Source organism: Barbus barbus (assembly GCF_936440315.1).
Source record: "Barbus barbus genome assembly, chromosome: 33".
Taxonomy (NCBI): Eukaryota; Metazoa; Chordata; class Actinopteri; order Cypriniformes; family Cyprinidae; genus Barbus; species Barbus barbus.
In genome coordinates this window covers 5,148,592-5,175,695 of record NC_136761.1, presented here as the reverse complement: position 1 = coordinate 5,175,695, position 27,104 = coordinate 5,148,592, and the positions used below count along the sequence as shown (strand labels likewise).

Sequence of the window (27,104 nt, the reverse complement as noted above, 5' to 3'; positions counted from 1 at the left end):
CAGCTCACTGACTCCACTCCATCAGGGCTGCATGTGAAGCGTGATGGAGTCTCCCTTTTGCGTTAGCATACACCTCAGACTCAACAGCCTGTCACCGGAGCTGGCGGGCGAGAGAGAGAGAGGCCGAGGGACGTCTGTGCAGATTGCATCTGAACAATGTGGCATTCACGGTCACATAGCCCTGGCCTTCATGGAGACGCTTAGCCAAAAGTAAACAGAAATGCAGAAAGCAATGTGATTAGATTAGCCAATTACGTTTGTTTGCTGTGCAGTAGGGAAGGTGTGCTTCCCAAGCAGGGAAGATTTGTGTTTCTAAGGAAGCGCAGACAAGTTGCCGCCTTGATTGTATCTGAAACGTGAAGCTGCGGGTATGTTTGATATGTTGCGCTTGTTACAGACTTGTTTTGCACCTGACAGAACAAAAATCAGATCTGTCCATTGACGATTGCTCAAATGATAGTCTGCAGCATTTCAGAATAGAGCGATTTGAGGAGACCAAAGAATGTTCAAAGATTTAATTTCTCCCAAAATGCACCTCTGCTTTCATATCCAGGGTGAAGATGTGTGATTTGGCAAATTAAAATAGCACTGCTAGAAAGACCCCTGTGTAGTAGTGTTCATGTATTATGGTCTAATTTTTTATTTATACTATTTTCTCTGTGACAAATTGTTCCAAAAAATAAGGGAATTAGTTCATCCAAAAATGGAAAATTCTCTCATCAGTTACTTACTGTTATGTCGTTCCAAACCTATAAGACTTTTGTTTATCCTCAAAACACAAATGAAGATATTTTTTATTCAAACCTTTGATATTTCTATCCCTCCATTAAAAGATTTAATTTAGGCTTTATTCACATATAAACATTGATCAATGCACATACATAAAGAACATCAAATATGGTAAATGGACGTTAAGACATGCTTTCTTGACGCGTGAGTACCAATGAGGTTTATCCTTATGTGTCATGCAAGCATGGTTGATCAGCCTGTGACCATATTTGATTTGAAAAGCCTTAATTAAATCTATTCATCATATAAAGTGATTGTTTCTGCACTTGAATGCACTTTGAATCTTGAAAGTTTTGGGTAAATGGAGACCCAGCAATCTCTCAGATTCCATTAAAATATTAAGATGAACAAATATCATTGGATGAACTGTGCTTTTAAATACATTTATACTCTGTACTTATTACAATGTAACAGCTGCATCTGGAACAATATTTTAAAGTCAACATTGAAAACCCAATTACAACCAATTTTCCCCATCCGGAATTGTTTGTGGTTTTTAAAGGTGAGGGATTTGTGACATCAGCCGAAAAGAAAGATTTTTACTGGCTAAACAATTTATTGCATTCAGATAAAAAAAGGAAGACACTTTTTTTCTTCTTCAGATTTGGAATAATATGCACTGATACATGCAATAAAATTAATTACAAAAGTCAAAGTGAGTTTTGGTATCTGTAGCACTTTGTCCTTGACATGAGAGGAGTGCTTCACGTCAGATGACAAACGTTTTCCGTTGTTATCGGAAGTGCAGTTTGTGCAGCTCTGCCAAAGAAATATTACACTTGTGCAGCCTTTGCAATGTTCACGGGTCTAGGCATCTCAAAGTAGAAGACTTGGAAACATCTGATTCCATCCACTGTCCACTCGTTCCAGCTGGCAATTTTGAATGTTTGTAAATGCAATATGCATCCAGTCCCATCTGAATCACTTTTGGCCCGTTCATCAGCCATGCCAGAAGCAGAGTTTAACAATCCCATGTGGAATTTCAACAATTTGTCCACGGGAAAAACCTTAAAGTGTGCCATTTGTATGATGCAATGGCCTCATAGCTTGAATGGATATCATTGTGTGTAAGACACTGAGAGGCTGTAATTAAGACCCTCAAGCCTTGTTAGTTACAGTTTCCCATTTTCTTGTTTTCTCAGATGATATCGACATGAATTATGTACTGTGACAGGAATAATTTCAGTATTCGCTCATGGGAAACAAAAATACATTTGTGTGTGGTTCTTTATCAGTAATGCAGAAATTGCTGTTCACGTTTTTACTCAAGAATTGGGCTTGTGTGGGGGGTATTTTCGGAGGAGAAGAGTTTAAGGGATTCTTTTTGGAACATATGGGGTTGTGGAAGTGGGGGCTGAGCTCTGAAGATGGGCTGAAGTGTTTGTAGGCACGCACTGATTTGTTTACTCTGATGTAGACCACCCTTGCAGAATATGTCGATATACTTATGGAGATGTGTGGATCCGAAATCTCAATGGAGCAAACAGTCAGATGGTCTGCTTACAAAGTAAACACCCTTATGAACTCCAATCTGATGGACATTAAATCTGCATCTCTGGGAAAAAAGCCCTGGAGTCGTAAACATAACAGTGATTTTTCTCACCTCTCCCAACCCCCTTCACTTTTCTCTTTTTTTAACCTTTTCCTTTTTCCACCTCATGGTTTATGAACAGAAGACGTCCAGGAGATTAATTGTTACACTTGGTAACTCCATTCATCCCAATTAAGTGTGTTTTAAAACAGTGGAAGTGTTGATTATTATCAGTTTTCCTTTATCCTCAAACTTCCTCTACTTGTGTAGCACGGGTTATGTGTTGTTCATGGTCTAAACCTTGGAAACACAATCACTAGTACCAATTAGATGATTGGATGCTTGGTTTACCATGAAGATAACCTGTGGGAGTAAAGAAGGCTGTAAATCTCATTTCCATTGAGGAAGACTCAAGGAATGGTTGTTAAGTGAGCCCAATAAAATACTTATTGTGAAGTCAAATGGTGTTTACATAGTGGCCATTTTTGTGTCACCTACTCCCATTTGCGATAGACTGTGAGGGACATTCTTCTGTAATGAGGCGGAAAATGGTTGGGGAACAGAAATGGTCTAATTTGCTTTACCAAGACACAAACCTCTGTGTGTGTTGCTGAAGTGTAACAGACCATAAAAAAAATCAAACTCCTTCAGATTTATTTGAAATAGGTGTTGGTCTTGCACAACTCTTTTCAGTTCATTATTATTTAAATCGTTATAAAATTAAAAAAATATTTTATATTAAAGAGTATATTGATTATTGACTATTTTGGTTAGTTAGTGTATTGTATGAAGTTAGTAATGATTATATTTCAATTTATCCACTTTTATGCAGCAAGGATGCATTAACGTGATCGAAAAGAGAGGAAAGACCAAAAACGTCTATTTTAAATAAATGCTGTCCTTTTTAACTTTCTATTTATCAAAGAATGAATGGTAGTGTGTGTACATTTTTATGGTTTTATCAGTGAGACATAAGCAAACGCTCGATTTCAATTGTTTATTTTACACGCTATGTACTTTTTAAAAATCACTGAAAATATTTTCAATGAAAATGACCAAATGTCAGTACTGTAGATACTGAATGCAAACACATTTCTGTTCACCTGGGATGGCTAGCAACTGATGCCAGTCATCTAAAAATGTTGATCTATGTCAGTCTGGCTAATGTGATTTTGATTAGGCCATAAAAAGAGATCAAAAGGTCTCTGATCACGGGATGTGTGGCATATGGCGTGTCTTGCGGTGGCTAATAGAAGTTCACAGATCCAGCAGTGCAGGTTGGGGAGTTTCTTCTCTGGCCTTGGCACCTCACGGTGCCTGGATGCTGGTGCGGGATCTTGTTACTCAATGGGGGAGGTGCTCGTAATGATGGGAGTGTGAAAAGAGAAAAAACAGCCCAATTTCAATTGGGGGTTGTACAAACATTTAGTTAAATGTGTGACTAGGAGCATGAGTCCACCAAACAGTTGTGCCCAGCAAGTTCAGTTCAGTTTGTATTACCTTATTAAATGTATCCATGTTGACTTTCACTTTAATGTCAAATACTTGAATTTAACTAATTCAGTCAATCAGAATACTATTGACTGTTAAATAATGATATTTTATCAGAAGTCATCTTTACACTGCAACGGTGGAACAGAACCTGCATCTGACAGGGCATTTATGTTTATTTACACAGATTGTTTAATTCATCTCAAAGGTGATATGCATTAACAACTGCATAAACTATAATAAAAAAAGACTGGCACTCATTACAGGGAAGGCCTGCAGTATCATGACAACAGTGGCGGCTGCTGGTCTTTCAAAGAGGGGAAGCTCATTTTCAGCCTACATCATAAAAATTGTCCATTTATTTATACATAAATTCTGCCATCGTGTGCAGTTTGCTAGCTGGCTAGTTCACCGCCTGGCCTACTGTATGAATGAAGGAATGAACAAACAATCTAAAAAAACATTAAACTCGATGGAGGAAATGTGGGAATTAGGTTAAACTGAAACAAGGAATGTGGTGTATAATTGTGTGAAATGTATAATGAAAATTGGCCAGCAATTTCGCCAAGCAAATATCAAGAAATAGTTGCAGCAGTTTGTCTTTTGACTTGCAAAGTCCACTATGGGACTGAGGTCGAATCAGCGTTGCCAACTTCTTTCAATGGAAAGTAGCTAAAGCCAGTTTGAAAAGTCGCTAAATGTCGCCAGATGACGTCATGCGCTAATTACCATATTAATTACGTCATCGCGTCATATTGCCTTTTACATTTGTTTGTCTCTCTGTGCTCATACTGTATTTTAATGCAGCCAAATTCTCAATAAAACTGTTTTCCTTTATATATTTTACTGTTTATGTTGTCAGTCAACGGGATAAATATAAAATAGTGACTGAAACGCAGCCCTTTAAGAATACATAACCAGCTCTCCCTCCCAAGAAGTTAGTCTGCACAAAAATCCTAATTTATAATCGAGCCGTCGTCTGATTAAATCAAATAATACATACAAGATAAGACAAGACAATTCCTGTGCTGTGATTTCGGCTATATTTGCATGTAAAATTAGAGAAGCAACATAATATCTATTTGAACTGAACGCGCTGCTCCTCTCAGCCGCTCACAGAACAGAGAAAGAGGTGCGTGCGCGCTGACCTCGCGCCGTTGCGGCAGTACCAGCGATCACAGAGACTCGCTAAGGTTTGTCAAAGAAGTCGCTAGATTTATCGCTAGTCACTTTTGGGGAAAAAGGTCGCTAGGGTGGTCTGAAAAGTCGCTAAATTGGCAACACTGGCTCGAATAGCTTCAGCATCAGCTACTTCTTATAGGACACAATCGCTGTCAATCAAAAGGAGATGCAGTCTTTCGACAAACCCTCCAATCATCACGCAGAAGCCCAGAGTCCAGCCCCGCCCACTCCTCCATTCACCCCCAGAGACGCTGAGCGTCCGGGGGCGGGACATAATCGCAGCATTTATCCAATGAGCGTCTAGTTTTGAAGCACTGAAAAAAACTGTTCAAAGCAGCCCCATAGAAGTCAATGGACGCTGGGCTTCAACAGGCAAATACACTGATGCTACCGGAATATATGAGAAGGAAATCGAGTCACCTGCTATATGTAGCTGATTCTGAACGAACTCGTCTTCGAGATGAACGTGTTCTAACGCATTTTTAATCAATAAAATGTTAACACTATAGTACATGTTTGACCATTAATTTTTTGACATTATAGGGGAAGCCGAGCTTCCCTTGCAGTCTTAAAGAAATCCCCACTGCATGACAAATTGTTGATTATTGTTCTTGAATTTATTGATTGAGTAATAATGATCGTTAATGTTGATTGAACGTAAGTGAGCCACTCACCATTTTGTTTTCAGCAGTGACTAATCTAAATGCCTCTGATTGGACGTTGCATTCATAAGCTCAACAGAAACTTCAAAAATGTGTAAAAAGAAATCTAATGTAATGCATGCAAATCTAAAAGTAATGCCATAATCAATACTTTTCATAAATCTTTTATTTTACATAATAATAGTTAGAGAGTCGGACTAGTAATCCGAAGGTTGCGGGTTTGAGTCTCGGGTCCGGCAGGGATTGTAGGTGGGGGGAGTGAATGTCCAGAGCTCTCTCCACCCTCAGGACCACGAGGTGAGACCCTTGAGCAAGGCACTGAACCTCCAACTGCTCCCCAGGCGCCGCAGCATTGGCTGCCCACTGCTCCGGGTGTGTGTGTGTGTGTGTTTGTTCACTTCTCACTGCTGTGTGTGTGCACTTGGATGGGTTAAATGCAGAGCACAAATTCCAAGTATGGAACACCATACTTGGTCCTTTCCTTTCCTAATCACCATAATAGACTTCAATTGTGGAGTGTATTTTTGAATTTTTATTCATGATGGTCCCATTTTTGCCCCAAGCCCCTGTTAATTTCCAGTCATGGTGGTGCCCAGTATGTTGGCTGTCCCAGACTGGAATTTGAAAGCCGATTACAGATGTCACGCATATGCCAGCTCTTAAATTCCCATTACAATAGCAAATTTACAAACGCTGTGTCCCAAAGCAATAAATCTTAGTCAAATGGAAAGTTTGTTAAACAGTCTGCTGATAGCTGCTGGGAATCAGTCCTACACGTTTCACACGCTCACACGCACTTCCTGGCCATAGCATAGGCTGAATAGCTCATTGTTGTGGGCCGGTGGTCTGTGTTTGGCCAGTGCTCAGCAGAAAAGGTCAAAGGTTAGTATAGAGGACCAGGTTGGGTCGCATGCCTGACCCCCACACCAGAGGTCTTACAATAACATTTCTCCTGTTTTGTCTGCCTTTGCGTCACTTTTCCAAACACTTCCCATTTTGCGATTCGGACTTGTTGGCTCTGCGCTGTCTGGGACGGCTCCCGCCCCCATATCCCCAGCTGTTCTTTTGGTTGCATTACAAATGAGATGTTGAAAAGCAATCCTCAGACTGGAGACAGCTCCCCTTGTTTTCTTTGGGATTTGGCATGTCAGTTTGTGTTGGGGCCTGTGCTTCACCAGCAGCTGTGTATATGTCATATGTCAGAAAGGGCTCTGATGCTCCCCTTGCAGCAGAAGTCCACGCCAGCCTCCAACAAAAAAAAAGCAATGCGCGTGATTGATGGAAGGCATCTCTTGTAGTCACGCCGTCCCCTGGCACGCAAATGCGTCAGCTTCCCGAAAACAGTATTTTGTTTGTTTAGGTAAGGTAGGGCACTTAACCAGACTGCCTCTGTTGTGTTTGACCTGCCCTAGATATCAGCCATGTCCAGAAATCTGCTGCATACCACTGTGCAGTCCTCAGGTGCAAGGGCTTGGACGTGTCAAAGATGTCGGCCTCTCCCAACTTTTGAAGTTGTTTTGTGCAGAATTGCATGATATATTGCTTTCCGAGCATCTAAGGTGCTGCTTTTTTTTACCCTTTTTGTCCGTCAACAAACATACATTTATTTGTGTTCTTTCTTTCAATCCTTTCGAAATTTAATGCAGTGACATTTATACATTTTGTAAGTGTTATGTAGCTGTCCAAAAACATTTAGGATCTGTTGTATTTGGATGTTCTACTTTCATGACTCTGGAGGTTTGCAGTCCAGTTTTTTTTTTTCTTGCCCCATGCAATTTGTTTTCAAGGCAATTAGGAATGTAACCCTCTGACCCTCATAATACCAAGCTACCCCTTCGTCTCTTGAACATCACGACATGCTTCCCCTGCTGGCATACCCTGTTCAAGGTGAAAGGTTTTCCGTGCCTAAACAACAGCCGCAGAGTTGATTGACATTAAGTGACTGGTGAAATGCACAAAGATTTCCTCTCCGTGGTCAGACAGAACATGTGACCTTTGTTCTGCCCAATTTGATTTTATTTTCACTTTTTTATCATTTTTTGTGAATAGCTTCATTTTCTTTTTTCTATGTTTTATTTTATTGTTTAGTATGCAAGCACCTTGTTTATGACTGGTTTTTGAGCTGTCAACACTAAATAAATATACTTAGTTATGTTTAAAATATATATGCTAACAATTTTTTAAATCTCTTAAGGAATTCTTGGAGAAACCTATAAGACAAAGTTGCTATTTGAGTGTTGTTTCTGTTTTTTTTTATTAATATGTTTAAACGTGTTTCATTTATTAATTGTCATTTTTATGGCGTGGTTGTCCCAGCTGAATCTTTTGCAGGGTGTTTGTGTGTGTGTGTGTGTGTGTGTGCATGTTTATGTGGTTTATGAGGACACAAATGTGTATAATGACATGGGTATGACAGAGGTATGACGGTGGTTTATGAGGACACTGCCTATGTACCCGTAATTCAAAAGGCTTTTTTGTCTCCTGTGAGGGCTAAGTTTAGGTGTAGGGTTGGTGTAGCACACAGTTTGTTCAGTATAAAAACCATTACGCCTATGGAGAGTCCCCATAAACCACAAAAACCAACATGTGTGTGTGTGTGTTATTAGAGTGAAAAGCATAGCCAGCTGTTAGGTCGACATCCACACAGCAGCTGGAATGTGTGAAGTGTGTGAGAGTTGTGGGAGTGGTTTCAGGGCTTGGGCATTGCACTGGTCAAATCTGCATTTGATTGAGTCAAAGAGATTTTCAGAACAGCTAACTGATTTATAACATTAATTCAAATGCATTTAAAATACTGGTCAATACAGAGGCAGAAACAGGCAGTAGTGTCAACTATTGTTTAGAGAGGTTTTGCTTGCACCTGTTGAAGTCTTCATCTGCTGCTGGCTGTTATATGTCTCTCAGCCACTCCAAGGATCAGGCCTGATAAAATTACCTATATGGGGATATAAGGGGCTCTTTTGTAACAGGTGTGGGTGTCATTTTTCCAGCCTCAAATCCATTGTGTATTGGAGGTCCAGATAAACTGTGCCTCATACTGTGTTGCTTTAGGATGTTACATGTCACTGGCATGTCCTGTTGAAGGAATAATTCACCCAATTATATATTTAAGTTGTTTGAGAAACAAAAAGCATTCCTTTAAGGTCATTTCTTTTCAGTGAATTGGCTGACCTGGTTCACAAAGCCTAAATTATGGATTTGTCCTCTGAGGTTCTCGAGTTCAGCTCACTGACTAGATTATGAGTGAATATTTTGTTTAAAAATGATTGTTTGACTTCATTTGAACTTTATATAGTGCATAAGTTGATACTATCATGGTGTTTTGCATCCTTTTTAAAGCTTGAAAGTTTTGATCTTCATTGTAATTGCTTGAAAAAGAGCAACTAGCACATTATTCAATTTCTTTTTTGTTTCACGGAAGAAATGTGGGTGAGGTCGAGTAGATGATTACAGCATTTTCATTTTGGGTGAACTCTCCCTTTAAGACCTCTTTTAATGCTCTTTTAACAGACATAGTATGTGTTTCAGACGCTAGAGCTGTGTTCCGTTTAGAGGCCCTGTTTCTAAAAATATTTGGCAGGATAGCTGATTCACAGCCGGCTCCCGTGGGCCTGATCATTTTATTTTGAGCTGGAGCGGAAACGGAGACTAAGGTTGTTCATGGGACGGAACTGCCAGTGAAAGACCCTCTCGTGACGGCGGTGGAAAGGAAAATAACTGCGAGGCAGATGACAGATCAGCGGCCCGCGAGGGCAAAATTCGATGTCTACTGACAGGTACAAGTGCCATGACGACGGATTCATTTGAGACAATATTGCAGGATTGCCGGCCACGTGAGGTTCGCCTTCAGTCAATGGACACTTTGTCGGATCTGGCCTTGCTTTTCGGGTCAGGGTATTCTTCTCCTGTGGCGCCACAGTGAATACAGGGCTAAAGCGCTTTACAAGGACAGGCTGACGGGGGATGGGGGAGATTGGAACGGGAAACTACAGAAGTGCTACGTTTGTAATTTTATACAGGTACTTCATGTGGACCCCATTATGCAAATAGCACGCCATAAGCCTTGGACCAAAAACAAAGCTTGAATTGCTTTCCTTTTTTTTTTAAATCCGAAATTGATACAAAGACCCTCTATGAAGAGATTTTATAGTGCACATTAAGAACACATGTAGCACATGGCCTGAGCATCGACCCAGCACTGGTTCACTCCCAGCTGCCGTTGTTTGAGTGTAAGACCTTTGAGAGGAATGTCCTACAACCCCCTTCCTCTTGTGCATCTCACTACCTCGCCAAACAAATGGAGGGCTGTGCTCGTGAAACACTCAGTCTACATTAGACCTCTGTGCTGGATGCCATTCTTTTTTTCTTTTTCACGGGTCAACTTTACACGAGGTGTCTTGTGTGCCTTCTTGCCCTGGTCAGGTGCCCGCAGAGCGTGTAGATGAAACGCTTTCTGATGAAGACCTGCACAGAACAAATTGAGTTAGTCATGGCTGAGACACGGTGTGGAATGTGTGAGGCAGGAGGAGCTGGGCACGGACAGACTCCGGCAGAGGGCAGGAATACCGGTCTTTCATTGGAAGGCGAAGATAGTGATAGTGGAAGTTTGGGATTTGGGTCTTCAGTATTATTCTTTTTTTCTTTATCTAACAGAGAGGGTCAGAGAGCTCTCAGATTTTATCAAAAATATCTTAATTTATGTTCCGAAGATGAACGAAGGTCTTACGGGTTTGGAACGACATGAGGGTGAACTTTTAAAGAAGTTTTACACACAATGTTTTAAAGAAGTCTTTTAAGCTTGACAAGGCTGTGTTTATTTGATCAAAAATACAGTAAAAATTCAAATAAATGTTTTCTAGTTAAATATATTTTAAATGCAATTATTTGCTTTCACAAACCTGAATAGTCATCAGCCATTACTACAGTTTTCAGTGTCACATGATCCTTCAGAAATCATTCTAACATGCTGATTTGGTGCTCAGGAAACTTTTCTTATTATTAATGTTGACTATTTTTGCAGAAACTATACTGTATTATAATTATAGATTGTTTTATCAGGATTTTCTGATGAATAGAAAGGTTAATTGAATTGATTTAACCCTGAGCAAGTGTGAGCAATAAGAATAATAATGCACCACTATTAATAATAATAATAAAGTTGTTTTTTTTTAACTCATTTAAACTTTTGTTCCATTATATCTTTGTATCAAATCATTTCAAACTCTGCTTTATCCCATGGGTGTTACCACAATATGGATTAGGCTTCTCTTTATAACACCCTTGACTTGCATCTAATGTTGTAGTGCAAACATGGGGCTCCTAGTTAACGAATAATATAAAGTTAATCAGAAAAGTGAGCTATTGCAGGTGCTGGCCGCCTATCTGAAGTGGGGTTAGTGCCCTGAGTACAGATAAGACACAGAAGTGTGATCGGACTGGCTCGTCTCAGCTTTTATCAGGCAGCTGGAGGCCGCCAACGTTAAATATTAGCCATAGAGATATCAGGCACTCGTCCCTGCAGCACACACTGTTAATGGTTTTCCCCTGCAATACAGTTTTGAAATCAAGCTGTTCTTGTGCTTTTTCTCTCTTCTCCGTTTTTTTCACCGCTTACTCTAATCTGTATCTCCACCTGTACTGCAACCTCAAGCCAAAGTTTAAACCGAAGCAATTTCATATCAGCGGTTTGCGTTACTAAGTAACTCATCATCTGGTGCTTTGAAATCAGATTTGATCCCAGTGGATTGTCAGCCAGACATCGTTAAGTTTTGAACAACTCTTAACATTTGTGAAAGCAACCAGTCGGCTTATGGAAAGACGCAAATTGCAGATGCCGTTGAGCGGCGTGTAGACTGGTGTGTGATGAGCAACCATTTATAGCTTTGTTTTTATTCTTTGTCGTCTGAGGGGAGGGAAGGATATCATATATACTCATGCCCTGCATTCCGGGCCTCTGTGAGCTGTTTGTCTGAGCGGTAAAATGGAATTAGCCCGCTCTGCCCTGCCAAAGAGCACACACTCGGATGTGTGACTGACTTGGCCTGTTTGAACGAGGCTTCGTGAGGGAACTGCAGGGCGTTTATGAGTTGATGAAAAACGAATAATTAGTTCATTCAAATGGAACACTAAAATAAAGAAATGTGGCTCCACAATTAATCAAAATAAACTGAAATAGCAAAATGAAATCTGATGAAATTGCGATTATCAAATCAAAGCCTTCGATTTCATTAGCGCGCAGCTGATAATAGTGTGTTTTCAGAGTGGCTCCATTCACAGCAGTTTTATTTTCATATCCAGTAAAGATTATTTACAATGTATATTTGAGTATTTAGTAAAGTTTTGTTTGTATTTATGAATATTTATTTATTAGTTTTAGTTATCTTGGTATGTCAACGAAACAAAAATGAGACTAAACAAATGCTGAAATAAAATAATTGTTTTATATTTGATTTCATTCCAGTAAATGTTTATTTTATTTCAAGTAATGAAACGTTTTTGGATTATTGTTTTTTGTTTATTTACTGTATTTATTGTTTTGTTTATTTAGTTAATGATAATAACCCTGGTTCACACTAAATGGGAATGCAGTGTAGGGGTCGACCGATTATCGGCCTGGCCGATTATTGGCACCGATATTAAGCATTTTTATGATAATCGGTATCGGTCATTTTCAAAACCGATGTGCCGATAAAATTATTTAATTTTGAAACGCGCTATTTGGCTCTGATGCAGCCTGTCGGAACTCACCACTCTGTGGCCTAGAGCAGTCTCCGCCCACCGCGCATCTGATTTGTTGAGAGTCAGGAGTCCGACCAATCAACGTGGAAGACTAAAGGCACTCTCACACCGAAAGCGCTTGCTAACTGGTGCTGCTTCATCATGCATCAGTTATCTCTCAAATAAGGCAGCAGCAGACGTTGCTCAAGTTGCAATAAATTACAATCCACTACACTGAAGTTGTAAAAACCTAAATATTATCTATTTATGGTTTCCGAGATGGGGGAAACGCAGGGGGAATCGCGGAATCCAGTCATATAAATAGCATTTACTGTATAACGTGGAGTCACAGAATTAGACAAAGTTTGGATGAATTAATCAAAAGTAGGTAAGTACACTTAAATCGACTCACAATATGGACTATCTGTAAACATTAAGCTGCAAAAAGACTATTTAAATATGAATTCTGCATGTTCGGCGTGTCTCTGTATATGCGAATGGCACAGACGCGCGGTTTTGACACATACACACACACACACACACACACACACACTGAAGTGTGCGACGCTCGCGGTGTTTTCCGCATCTGCCATGTCACTAAATGAGGACATAAATATATGAACATCATCCCCAGAACTGCTCTGAGAGTTACTTCATGAGCATTTGACTGTTTCGTTTGAGTAAAACGATCGTCATATCATAAATAGGCTACAGAAACTTAAGAGGTCCTCATGGCAACCCGTCAAAATAAAAGCTCGGTTTATTTACTAATACTACTACAATTATTACAACTTTTGTTTAAAAGAACAATCACACAATACGCTATTTCTTCCATGTTTTAATTTTAATATTAAACCCATTTGTTTGCCAAAAAATAGAGTTCAACTCTCATTTGATTAAAAGATAAATTAAATTAATGTTTTATGCCTTCATTTGCACTGCACTGTAAATTAAAACTAATGGAAATTACTGTCTCATAGGCCAAGATTAAGATACTGTCACATAGGCCAAGATTATGATGACGGAAATTGGGACATTTCAATAGGCTATTGAATCAAGTGAGCCTATAACAGGCTATTAGTGTTATAGTTTCATTAAAATAGTTGCGGTCTTCTTCACAACTTCTACAATGGAGCTATGAAGACAATTAAATTATTTACACTTATTATATACATTGCGCTTTTTAAATTAATCAATTGATGTGCATTAGATGATGAATTGAATAGTCCCCTCTTGTAGGTTATGATTTAGTCAACCGAAAATAATTAATGAAGAATTATGAGAGGTTATGCTATTACACATACATTTCTAACATGTCAATTATTGAAGCCAAATACTTGCATTTCCCCAAGCTGTTTAGCTTTAGTATTTAGTATTCATAGGCTTAATCATGAAGCATACAGTGGCCCCACTTTTAACTCTCTCTTTATATATTACCCTTATTGTAGATGGATGCATGGGGGAAGACAAGAGTAAGAAGTGCAACCAACACTAGGGAAGGCCATTTTTGTCAGAGCCCTTGTTATTCTTAATTTTGACATTCATTTTCATTTTTACACCAGACATATATATCGGTTCAATATATTGATTATCGGTCTACTTTGTCTGTAATAATCGGTATCGGCATCGGCCCTGAAATGCAGTGTGTGCTATAGGTTTAATCACATCATTTTTTAGGAACATTTTTGTGGACATAATTTTACAGCATTTTACCAATATAACAGTTTTTTTTTTTTGGCAACGTTTCTGTCCTGACGTGTATGGCTAAATAAATAATTTATACATAAGAAATATAGACTGTATAAATAATAATTCAAATCAAATCATTTTAAAACAAATCAAATAAATCCCTGACTAAAAAATATTCAATATTCTATCGGTTTACTTGCACATCATGTGTTCATTAACAGGCATCACTGAATAGTAAACATGTTAATGTGTCATGAAATTATTGACATATTTATTTCAGATCTTAAATGGTTCAGTTGGCAAAAAAAGTTTTGGAACAGTATACGGTTGTGCTTCTTTTGCCGTGTGTTTCCCGACATGTCGTCCATATGTCTGTTGCCTGCTCAATCTTTGGTCCCCACACAGCTAACGTGGCACCCTGTAGAGGTCATTTTTATCTCCCCCCTGTGAAACATAAAGCCCCCACAGCAGCCACGTGTAATTGAAGTGGTGGCCTTTAACACAGTTTTTCGCCAGCATGCAATAAGAAGCTGGCTTTTCCTCCGGCTTCCCGGCCGAGGTGGCAGCCCAGGGAATACTCTGCTCCCTCTGTATGTTTTCAGGCTCCCCTTTCACGTCCAATACATCTGGATAATTGTCATCCAGGCCCAAGTTTCTTCTATTCAGCTCTCATAGAAGTCTTTATAACCAGTGGAAGTATGTCGTTCTAAACTCCTTGAGGTTCTTGGCTCGTTAGCTTGCGAAAACAACGCCTTCTGAACATGTCCTTTTCGTAGCTTTTCAGCGCTCTGATTTCCAGACTTTACTGCAACATTTCGCTCCTCAATTCGTTTACACCGAGAAGACAGGTGCTGTTTAAAACGAACATGATCTGGGTTAATTTGGAGGGACAGACCGTGCTTTGTTTCCAGTGAACCTGTGGCCGTTATATAAGGTGAGATGGAGGTTTACGCTCCTCAGAACTGACAGCTTTAAACGTTTCTGGAGTAAGTCCCATTGAGGTCTGGTTCTTTGACCAGCATTATTCATTTCCCTTCAAAGACTCTTTCTGCTTTGACAATTATATATCGGCCCAGTCTTTACATGACAAAAAAAAAAAAATGTCTTGTTGCACATTAAAAATATCTAAACAATATCCATTTGCTCTCATTACTTTAAAATCATGTTTTAGGAAAATATATCTTGAAATAATTTTGAGTTTTTATAAGCAGTTTTATAATATATATCAAATATATTTGGCAATTTGGTACTTCATATTTTATAACATCTTGCACATTTATTTTTCTGAAGTATATTTTTCTTGTTTAAAGAATGTTTAGATGTTTCTAGATGCAAAAACTGGTTTAAAAAGTAGTTAAGAAACTTAAGAAAATACTTTTTTCTTAAGATTATTTCTTAAGATAACATCTGATTTATAAAAACCTGCTATTGCACACTTTTATCTAAATATCTTGGGATTGTTTTAAGAAGGAATAAGGATCTCGTGTTGTGTTCCTTTAATGCCAGAACAGCGAAGGGAACTTAAAGACTTTAAAGAATCTGCTGACTGTCGGCATGGCAACATTATCCGCTCAGCACCCAACATCCTACTGGCTTCTGGTGCTGAGATTCCCAGAAAAGTGTGTCTCCGTTGGGGCCGTGGCAAGAGCAGTGGCAGAACGGGAGAGCCGGCCAAACCTCTCTTTTCCCACCGCTCCAGCCCTTCATTAGATAAACCACTCACTCAATCAGTGCTCTAGTTTGCGGGATCCTGGGCCATTCACAACATGTTTTTACCCTCATCTGGAAGCTGAATACATGATGGAGCTGTTTTGTACTGCATCTGTTTTTCTATTGATTGCATGTAATTATATTGACAAAAGGCCTGTGTAACCATTCATTACATAACTATTTATTTGAAACTTCCATTTGGACATATATATATATATATAGTTTGTTTTTTGACTTTCATTTTTTTTACTTTTATGTGCAATGTAAAAGCAACTTTTCCAGTTTAAACTTTAAACCAAATTTAAACTTACACTGTAAGGAAAAAAAAAATCTGTAGGAAAATGCATAATGTTAATGTAATTTTTACTGACTTTTTCATCAGCCCTAAGACACAACACAATGCAATGTAATGTAATTTAAAATATGAGTGTTCTTGAGTGTTCATTACTAGTGGCATGTTGTACTGCTTGTGGTACAGCCTTTATTTATTTAATTGCAAAACTCCATTGTGTAAAGTGAGTGGGTGGTTGCCAAGTTGTTGCCATATGGTTGCTAAGGTGTTATAATATTCTGGTTTAGTGTAAATCCCTCTCATTTTTACTTTATTGGAGAATACATTGCAGAGTTCTTGAAGGTCTTGTGCATGTCTGATGTAACTACGAGCAGCCCACTGCCTTAGGGCAGCGTTAACTGTCATGCTTTTGCAATTGGTAGCAATTGACCTATTGACAGCGAGGGAAATGGCTGCTCTTTACCTGTCTGAATAGAGTACAGTCTGTGTAAGTAGAATATTCCCATCACTTTCACTTGTCGCCCCAGGCAATGACAGAAACACAAAGACAGGCTCTTAGGTGAGACAGCAGCATAGAAATATTACTGTTATATCTGAGATATACAGTCTTTCTTACGCTACATATTCACAGCGCCTCAGATATTGAGGTTAGGGTTTGATCTGAACCCCTACATTTGTAACTTCTGCAGTTAATTCGGCCTAAACCACTTAGCGTATTAACTCCCTTCAGGCTGAGTTTTGTAGATCAATTTTAGCCTTTACTGGTGCTCTTTTTTTATAGGGGGGTTATTTTATCAATTAATACTGCTATGGAGAATTTGCATTGTAAATGATGCTTAGTCTGGTCTTCCTTGCATGTATTTATATTTTCACTTCTTAACAGTGGTATTTCCTTCTGGAAATGCAAATGAAGTCGCACATAATCTTTTGCATGTTATATTCCTTGTATTTATATAAACTGCAAATGAAGGATCATAGTTATGCAAGAAAATCAGAGAAGAGTTTTGATTTTGGTCATGCCTTAAAATTCCTGATTTGTTGCGGATTTAGTATCACATAAATGTGGTCTTCAAAGAATACTGATGCCTTTCTTTCTTTGGTGTTTGTGTGTAACTTTGCTTAGCAATGTAAATGGATTAGCATTGATTGATTATAGTCATTGAGTTGCTGAATTCTGTTTTCGTTTTAAAACTGAACCTCATAATAAGACGCCGATGCCCTAAAGTCAAAAAGACCTTGAATGTAGGTTTGTTTTCCAAAAGAAATAGAAAAGATGAAAAGATTCCCAAAAAATGTTGCAATTACAGTTTTTGGTGTAACTTTCCAAACACTAGTTAGATTATAGGGTAGTTTGCATTCTAAGTTTTTATATTCTTATGAATCATAAACCTTCATAACAAACAATAGTCTCACTAATTAAAGAAAAACAATATGTGTATATATGCTATCGAAATATACATAACGACATATTTAAATAGGTGTTTTTGTGGTTATATGAACTTTTTTTGTAACTACTAAAGTTTTGACCGTTGAACGTCATCACGGTGGTCTTTTTCCTTGTGTAGCTGTTGGCTCTGAAAACCTCATGGTGGCAACATGTAATATGCCACAATCCCCCTCATTTCAGCTTTCCCCGAGGGAGACCCGTACTCAATCCGGCAAATGTTTTAGGAGGTTTTTCATTTCATCCGACACTCGTTGGCTTTTTTCCGTCCTTGGCCTGCTTTAGTAAACAGAATCTGGAGCTCACTGAACAGAGCATTCAGATGTTAATTGCCGGTCAAACTTCCTGGACCCGAAAATGTTCAAATCCTTTATAAACAATCAAAAAACAATTATTATGAGAAACGGTGAGGTTGTGTTCATGTCTGTTCTAGTTGTTAAGGGTCTGTAAATGCAAGTGAAGTCACTTGATTCCATCTCAATTGTGTCACCTTGGGAAAAATCCAAGTATGCATAGAAGGCCAACGGCAGCTGTTAGGGTCCATATCATACATAATAACTGGAGTATGTTTACATTCCTTGTTCTACATTTTCAGCCAGCCATGATCCATCCTTCAAGATGGTGTAAATCCACTGTAATTACTCCTATTTTAACACAATCAAACTCATAACATCCTTTATATATCAAGTGATGTTCATGACATCGTGTTTACAGATTGGCAATCACAGAGTGTTATGTTCATTAAATATTTAGAAAGGTTTGTTAACTAAATTTGTCGAACAGCGCAGAAACAAATTTTAGCTTAAGCGAAATTAAAATGAAAATTGCATTCATCTACACACCCTCACATCATCTCAAACACATAACTTTTGTTTTGACTTTTGTTTAGAAATGAAGATTTTTTTCATATCTATATTTTTAGACCCATATTTAATATTTTTTGTACCATATTTGATGTGATCTATGTATGTGTGTTGATCAATATTTATTTTTAGCATCATATAAAGTGATTGTGTCTCTTTAGAAGAGTTTGATTAAACTTCTCAGTTAATATGTATTGCTTTTACAATGTCTTTATGAACTTGATTATGTAGAGTTTTAATGTATGAACAGAAATAGAGATATATATGAAATAAATAGGAGATAACATTATAAGTTGTTGTCCAAAGATGAACACAAGTCTTACAGATTTGGATTACTATGTAAACTAATTATGCTTATATATATATATATATATATATATATATATTGGGCATATACACAGTACATTCCGGGACTTAGTGGTGAAAAAGAATATGATTAGCAATAAAACAGCCCCCTGTAAGAGGAAGTGAAGGCAGGGTGAGGGTTATCTTACTCTATCATAACCTGCTTCCTGAAGGTGAATACATTGGCACTCGTGAGCTCAGACCTGCTCAAGAAATTATAATCAAACACATTCTTACGCTCCAAATCACGTCCTGTGCTCCCTACACGAGGCCAACCAAAATATTATGCCTCAGTGTCTTTCTCACCAAAGGACCCTATGTAGCTGGCTCAAGGAGAGATATCTATTCTTAAGGGAAAGCTTGCTTTACGCAAATCGCAGTGGAGAGGCTTTTTGGCAGAGGGCTGGAGTTAAAAGAGAATATATGATGGAATGCTACTTGCGTTGGCCTCTTACAGTATCCTTTTTTTCTGTCATTAGTCGACATTCCAGGCGTGCATGTTGGGATACCTTAAGCCAGCTAGCCGTAAAAGGGAAGGAGGGATATGGACGACAGCAACTCGCTGAGAGTTCTCCGGTTCACAGGCGAATAAGAGGCTGGCCTCCGTATTGTATAGTGCTGCAACAGAAGGGAATGCGTTTATGTTGAATGGAGAAAACAGATTGCCTTTTAAAGAGTTTGACCTGCCGTTCCCCTCATTCAGCCCACAAATTCACTCACACACCCAATATTTACACAGACGCACAGGCTTTTTAAAGTCACTGCTGTTTAAGTGTGTATTGTTGGGCATCGGAATTCATTTATTTATTCATAAATACTGTTATTCCGTGTTGCCGTTTCTCTTTTCGGAGGGCTAAAAACAATGCTTTTCTGACTCTGACTTTTGTGACTTGTGTGGGAGCCGTTGCATTAATCACTGCCGTCTTTGAGCCAAAGGGAGAAGAATTGGAAAGCAAACCAAGCACTGCTTGTGAAAGTTCAGGGCCGTTGTTTTCTTCCACGCACCTCTGATCTGTGAAACGTGCAGTGCTGTCGACCTGCGAGGAGGACAGGCCTCGGGACTGACCCGCGAACAGAAGGCCCGGAGCGAGAGAGCCGTAAATCTGCTCAAAGAGTGGGTGTATGGTCCTCCTGAAGGAGAATGAGATTTCAATCTGTGAAACGGCTCACCAGGAAGGTTTTACTCTGATGAGAAAGCCATTCGAAACAGAGAGGGAGAACAGTACTCCGGCGAGTTCCTGCCTGTGACTAATTCCTTTTTCACACTTTCAAACATCATCCATCAACATGTCAGCTACCCACTGCTGTCTGTGAGACACAGTAGTGTGCTGTTGTCAGACTGACTCGATACCTGTGCCAGGGACTCCTTCACACTCCCACTGGGCACCACATCATATCAGAGCAGTGTGAAACCAGGCATGAGATTTTTCACTTGAAAAGGCCCCTTTGATTCTACATCAAACCGTTTTGCTGTTACAGTTCATGGACAATTGATATCTATCAGGATATAAAAGATTTTAAAGAATTTTTGCATTGCTCTTTTCCATACAACAAAAGTAGATTGTGATAGTAGATGGTGTGGAGCTCCAAATAAGGACATAAAATAGTGCCTCGCAGCCTTAAACGTTTGGTTTTCTGTGATGTTGCTACGTTGCCGCAAATTCTGATGATTTGTCAGACAATCCTATCTAGCTCGTTAACATGGATGAGGTTTTGTGAAAATTTCCAAAATGGCTTAAATAGTCTTGAATGCATCTTTAAAAAATGGTTTAAAACTACATTCTAGTATATAGTAATGTTTTGCGTAGTATGCCATCATTTCCAGCAAAAGTGTGTTCATTAATTTATTGGATTGTAGGTGGGGGGAGTGAATAACCAACACTCTCTCCACCCTCAATACCACGACTGAGGTGAGAAACCCCAACTGCTCCCCGGGCGCTGCAGCATTGGCTGCCCACTTCTCCGGGTGTATGTTCACTACTGTGTGTAAACTTGGATGGGTTAAATGCAGAGCACAAATTCTGAGTATGGGTTACCATACTTTGCCACACAGGTTCTACACCACATGCCCTTCCTGACACAACCCGGCACTAAGAGGACACTAATTCAAGCAACAGTTTTGGGGCACTGTCCCCCGTGCCAATGTAAGGACATATTTTTCAGTAAACATCATGTTGAATACATACAAAAACATTATTTATGTCAAATCAATAAGACGTGCATCATTACAAAAACTTTACGTTTTGTAACAGTTGAGTAAAAAATACTTAAAACAGTAATATATTGTAAATACGATTATCTCAGCCATGTTTGAGGCTAGGGGTGGGCGATATGGGAAAAATATCATATCACGATTTTTTATAGAAATATCACGATTCACGATTTTTATCCCGATTCTTTGTTAGTTTTACTATTTTGGTTTTACAAGTTGTCTGAGCATTACAGCCAAACTAGAAAGACAAAGATGCATGGCAGATATTTAGGCCAAAGTGGGTGAAGATAAAAAATCTTTGTCATTATTTAATTTTTCTTATTAAAAAATAAGAACAAAGATACACATTACAAATACACATAATATACAAATAAAACAAACAGTGCTTTATTTCCAGGTACAATAGGTGTATTTAGCAGAGCATTCAATGAAATTGAATGAACAAATATAAAAATAAAACACTAGATAGACTGATTCCTAAAGCAACTGTATTAAAGTTTTTCAGTCAAGAATAGTGAGTGATTTTTCTCTTTGTGTTTTGTTGTTTTGTTAACGTTAAATGAATAGTTCCCCCACAAATTAATATTCTGTCATCTGTCTGTCAATTCTGTCATAATGTTGTATTTTTATATCATCATTTACTCAAAAGTTGTTTTAAACCGGAATGAGTTTCTTTCTTGTGCTGAACATTTATAAATGCTATTTTGAAGAAGGTGGAAAACCAAACAGTTGCTGGTCCTCAGTGACTTCCATAGGATTTTTCTTTCCTACTATCAAAGTCAATGTAGACCAGCAACTGTTTGGTTTTCCACTGAGTAAATAATGACAGAAATTCAATTTTAGGGTGAACTATCCCTTTAATGACAGTCGACAGCATGTTTAGTGTCCTGTCCCTTTAAGAGCTGCACGCATCTAATATACAGTACAGGCACGCATCCGTTTCTCTCTTAACTATTTACTTTCATTTTAGAGATAACCAACTCAGTCTGTATGTAAACCTTGTGTGTTTTGACAGTATTAGCGCAAAATATAACTTAGTTGAGTAATCAGGCGCTGTTAGACAGGCGTTTTAGTGCGCGTGCTTCAGGTGTATGCGCTCAGAACAAGCGCACGTCAGACCAGCGCGCGAATTAAACATTTAACCAGCAAGGCTTGTATGCAAATAATGTACTTTTGCGATCGCGAATAAGTGCAGTGTCCTGTCTGAGTAACTCTACTGCTGTATGTCGTGTTGTACAGTACATAGAGACGGCGGCGCCAGAACTGTATTTGACAATGTGCGCGGTAGCGCGATACTACGATATTTCTTCAAAAGCAGATCGTGGAGACATTTTTATCGTCCACGATCAAAAATCGTCATATCGCACACCCCTATTTAAGGCCATTATAAAATTGCAGATATACGCGGAGTTGCACACCAATGATCACTTGAGTTACTATTGCAGCAAGTTGCAACCTTAAACAACCTTCGGTTACACCACGTCCACACCATACCCGCTAAGTTTGATCTGTTCCTCATATTAACCTGACATATGGCTTCAAACGACTTCCTAATGGTTTTTTCAGACTCATCCTTTGTCATTCAGAGGATCTCTTTCATCAGATTGAGGATTTAATTTGTTGAGATGGATTTGGAAATTATTAAGTGTTGGACAATGAGATAAAACACTCTTTCCTCTTCATTTATCCGAGTGATGGCTGCAATTACAGGCATGGTGTTTTTTTAGAAAAAAGATCTAAAACGTAATATCCTTCATGCGCATGACTGCATGTGGAAATGTCTTTCTCAAATTTTCACCACAAGATCTTCTTAAGCCCTGTTTTGTGGCAGCTAAATGGATCCAATCTGGCATTAGCCTTACGTAAACAGCTATTAGAGTGACTCACACAACCTTGAGAGGAACGAGCACGGACAGTATTTGCAGACTCTGGCCTTTTTAACCTCGAAGGAGCCACCAACTGAGGAGCATACAAACAATGCAGTCCAGTAGCAGAGTACGCCAGCAAGACATGGCTGGCTGACAGGGGACTGTGGTTACAATTTCCCCACAGACATAAACAGTGACACTATCAATTTCCTGCATTGGGTCTTTTAACGAGAGCAAGCAGGGCTGTGCGTGGGCAGGGGGAAGCCTCGCTCTGCTCAGCCAGGCCAAAACTCTTGAAAGCTTCATCTCATCTCTTGAAAAGCAAATGATTTGGTTGAATGCACTGAAGCTTTCGTTTTACTTCAGTGCAACAGCCAGTATACAAGACTCCAGCATAGTGAACTGTTGAAAACAGTGTGAGGATTTTTCGAATAGAAAAGCTTAAAGCAAGTGTGAAACACAAATTGTTACGAAAGTACAGTGACACCTGATTTTGTCCATCAGGAATTGATTGGATTGTACAAGTAGTTGTTGTTTGCTATTTTCTCGAACATTTCATGTGTGACAGGATGGGGAGGGATTGTCAATTTTGATTTTCATGGTCACTTTGAAATCTCATCCAGCATAAGATCTTACATCACTTTCACATTAAAGGTTTTGATGGGCTTTTACCCTAAAGTTCAGTTGGTTTGTTTAGAGTATAGTGTGTCTGAAGGTGCACAGTAAAGAACCACTTGAATAAAAAAAATAGGTATGGTTTGGGTTCATGTGAAAACAGTCTGACAATGAACTTTTGATTTTGTGTTAAATGATCCTCTTTTCCTGATCCTGTCTTTTCTTTATGCCAAAAAGGGCCCAAGTTTTCCATTGTTTTCACATTGTACCTACTGATGAAGTGAGGGTGAATTGAAAAAAAAAATGTAATTTCATGTGCAGGAGGACAGTTGGATTGACCATGTGTAGAAAAACATCATGTTCATGTATTTTCAGACAGTGCTCTGTAATGACAATTATTATCATCATCTTGTTCTCTGTAGGTCCTCCACGTGTAGCAGAGAAGGTAGCTCACCGTCAGACCGTCAGAATTGGACGCACCATGAAACTTCAGTGTCCTGTGGAGGGTGATCCACCACCCCTCATCATGTGGACCAAAGATGGACGAAACATCCACAGCGGTTGGATGCGCTTCAGGGTCCTTCAGCAAGCTCTCCGTATCAAAGAGGTGGAGGCCGAGGATGCTGGGACATTTATTTGTAAAGCCACCAATGGTTTTGGCAGCGTCAACATTAACTACACCCTCATCGTCATTGGTAAGTTATACGAAACCTCTCAAGATAGCAGTTTATCTTGAAGACAGTGGGTCGCATACACTAATAATTGCTTGGAGAACTTCTGCCTAGTTCACAATATATGTTCGTAACCTTGTTCTAATGTTACTGAGAGTATTCTAAATGACTGACCACATGCTCAAGGTTAGTAACTTGCATAAAACCTGCCAAAACATCTCCATATATAGGCTTTTTGCACAACCTTTCCTTTACAGCCCTTCGTCACTCTCAGCAAGCATATGATGCTCTCTAAAGATACTCAGCAAGATCCTCGAGCTAAGTGTGCAAAACTAGTTCAAACACAGTAAACGCCTTTTATACTGACCCAGATTACAGACCTTTCTTTATGTAGATACACGTATCGACATCAGGCCCGGTTCCAGAATCAAACCACTGAGGGTGGAAGCTTTGCAGTGTGTATGAAGCCAGCATGAAACCAAAAGTTTTATACAAATTCAATATATATATAGCACTCCCTTTATATTCACTCAGCACTGGACAAAAACTCTGGCCTCTGATTGACCATTGTGTACAAGAAATCAACACAGTATATCTGTGAATGGCTACATTGGTTAACGCAGCAAAAACATGTTGTTAATAGAAACACTTCTTCAGAGCACAAACGCAAATACGCACTGGAGCATCTTCCAAATGTTTTTCACCAGTATACTGTTATTACAGCTGAGGGTGTTCATGTTTTTTATGTACACACACTTTGTAAATAAGACTCGTTGTCTCCTTAACTCAGTTCTTTTTAATATATTGTTTTGTAGCATCAAAGTATTGACAGTGCAAAAAAACTACAAACAACCATGGGTTATTTTTGTAAAAAAAATTAAATAGACTATACTATCACTCACAGTCTGTAGCCATGAGCAACTTCCTTTGTTGACTTGAGCCAACCAGAAATGGCCAAATCAAAATGAGCAGAAGGATCCTTAAAATACTTTATCCACAACTCTCTGATCATTTTGGGATTTCGATGGCCTTTTCTCAGACCTGTCGTCCAGTTTAGAGGGCTGAATGAGCGCGATGGCCGCTCGCCATGTTAATCAGGGCCTAATTTGGCCGCGTTCCAAATAGTGATCCGTCTACTTGCGTGAGGAGGGGCTCTGGGCCAGTCTTGTGATCTCACCAGCCCCCTTACAGACTTTCTGAGGACATGAACCCTGCTCCACGTACATTCATCAGAGATGGTACATCGACAAAACGACAAACCACCGCCATAACTTCTAAATGCCCAGCAGTGTGCGTGTAGTCACCTTAAACTTCAAGGATGGTAATGTTAACCAATGGGGTAATTTGGGACTGCAAAAGCATCCATCTAAAGCAATGCCAAGTCTAAATGGAGGCCCTGGTGGAGTGCCTCTTTCAGGGCGAGTTTTATATTAGCTGGACTAAGTTAATGATCCTTTTATTTGCCTCTCAGATGAGCCCTACTGTATGTAATGCAAGACAATGGAGCTAAATTACAGGAATTGAGAACCTCCCCAGCGGTGAATGGACTGTTTGTTTTGTAGCATACAGTGGGTCAATAGTGATCTTGACCCCTGCATGTGCATCTCTTAGAGTGGCGGCTGCATACAGTAAACATGCTTTCTGTTGAAGCGTGTGTATCCCAGTCTCCCTACTGATAACTGGGAGTAGAAGATCATTTTCCTTTGCCCTGTTAATTATTGTATTTCCTGTTGAAGGACAATGTATAATGTTTGTCAAAGTGTGCGTGCTAATTTATAATCTCCGATTTAATATCTGACTGATATATAAAAACAAAGTAAAGCTGATTCTAAATCAGCCTTTTCACTTTCTTCACAACAAAATGACAATGCAAACAAACTTTTCTCTTCTGCAGTAATTCTTTGTCTTGTCAGTGAAAGTAAAATCCACTCTGGGCATTCATATGATTTAATGGAAAATGTGACCAAGCACATGTTTTGGATATTGTCACTCTCTTTATGTGACATATCTAATACCATAAATGCTTCTTTTTTTGTATGCAAAATGCACACTCAGTCTCACTGCAAGATGCCCAATACCATCTAATAATAAAAAAAATCAGACTCTGCCTCACAATGAGATGTCTAACATCATTAATACTAATAAAATAAAATAAATGTCCACAATTTACGCTTGGTCTCACTGACTGCAAGACTTCTAATACCATTAATGCTTAAAAGAGTTAAGAAATGTCAAACTCACACTCAGTTACACTGCAAATGCAAAAGTCTTTAATAAATATACTACATGAAATCTACCCATTCCCTCCCCGCTCTAGTTGAAAATCAAGAGTAAACATCATGAAGCATGCGAGGAGAATTGAACCAGGCAATATGAGGATAAGAAAACAAGCGTGTATAAAAAGTCTTCTCATAATTAAGCATGAATGAGAAGTTGCTTTGCAGCTGAAGGCAATAAGCGAACCCCTGAACTTTGGGTGGGTAGGGAGGGGGGGGTGGCAGGGGCAGCTGCCAAGATGACCTCAGTTGAGCAGCTGCACCCACTGTGCTGGGACGCCCAAGATGTGCCAGGACGGCTTTGATGCACCGCAACCGTCTCCGCCATGCTGTTTAGTCAGGGCCCTTGAACTTGGACTTGTTTGTTAATCCCTCTGCTGGCACATCCCACCTTCAACGTAATTCAAGCCGCGCCAGTGGAGGCCGAGGTGTAGTTTGATAGGTGTTAGCTACGGACGTTTTGGAAAGCCTAGATTTTCTTTTATAGTCTGCGAATATGGATATTAAAATACCGAAAAAGTATTTGTCATGATTCTAAGTTTCGACACCAAAATGTTTTACTGATTTCTCTGGGCTGGTATTGTATTTAGAATAAAATGTTTTTATATTTTTAGATGTCAGATTGTTACATGATTTGCTTTGGCTTTTAAAGATAATTCCTCTAGTGGAATCCTTTTATATGACGCCATATCATCTGTGTTATGCTCTTTATATGGCGATCCACATAGTAAAGTACATTCTGTGGAG

General features: G+C 39.1%; 1 protein-coding gene across 2 annotated transcripts in view; it reads left to right on the top strand.

Moving 5' to 3' along the window:
• Nucleotides 1-27,104, top strand: part of LOC306853308 (fibroblast growth factor receptor-like 1) — a 54,732-nt gene that overhangs the window by 1,794 nt on the left and 25,834 nt on the right. For both annotated transcript variants that reach the window (XR_013782729.1, XM_079390626.1), the window contains exon 3: nt 23,833-24,105. Coding sequence is in view for 1 of the 2 variants with exons in the window: in XM_079390626.1 (XP_079246752.1) it covers nt 23,833-24,105 (273 nt within the window). In the remaining variant the exon portion in view is untranslated. The remainder of the gene's footprint in view (nt 1-23,832; nt 24,106-27,104) is intronic.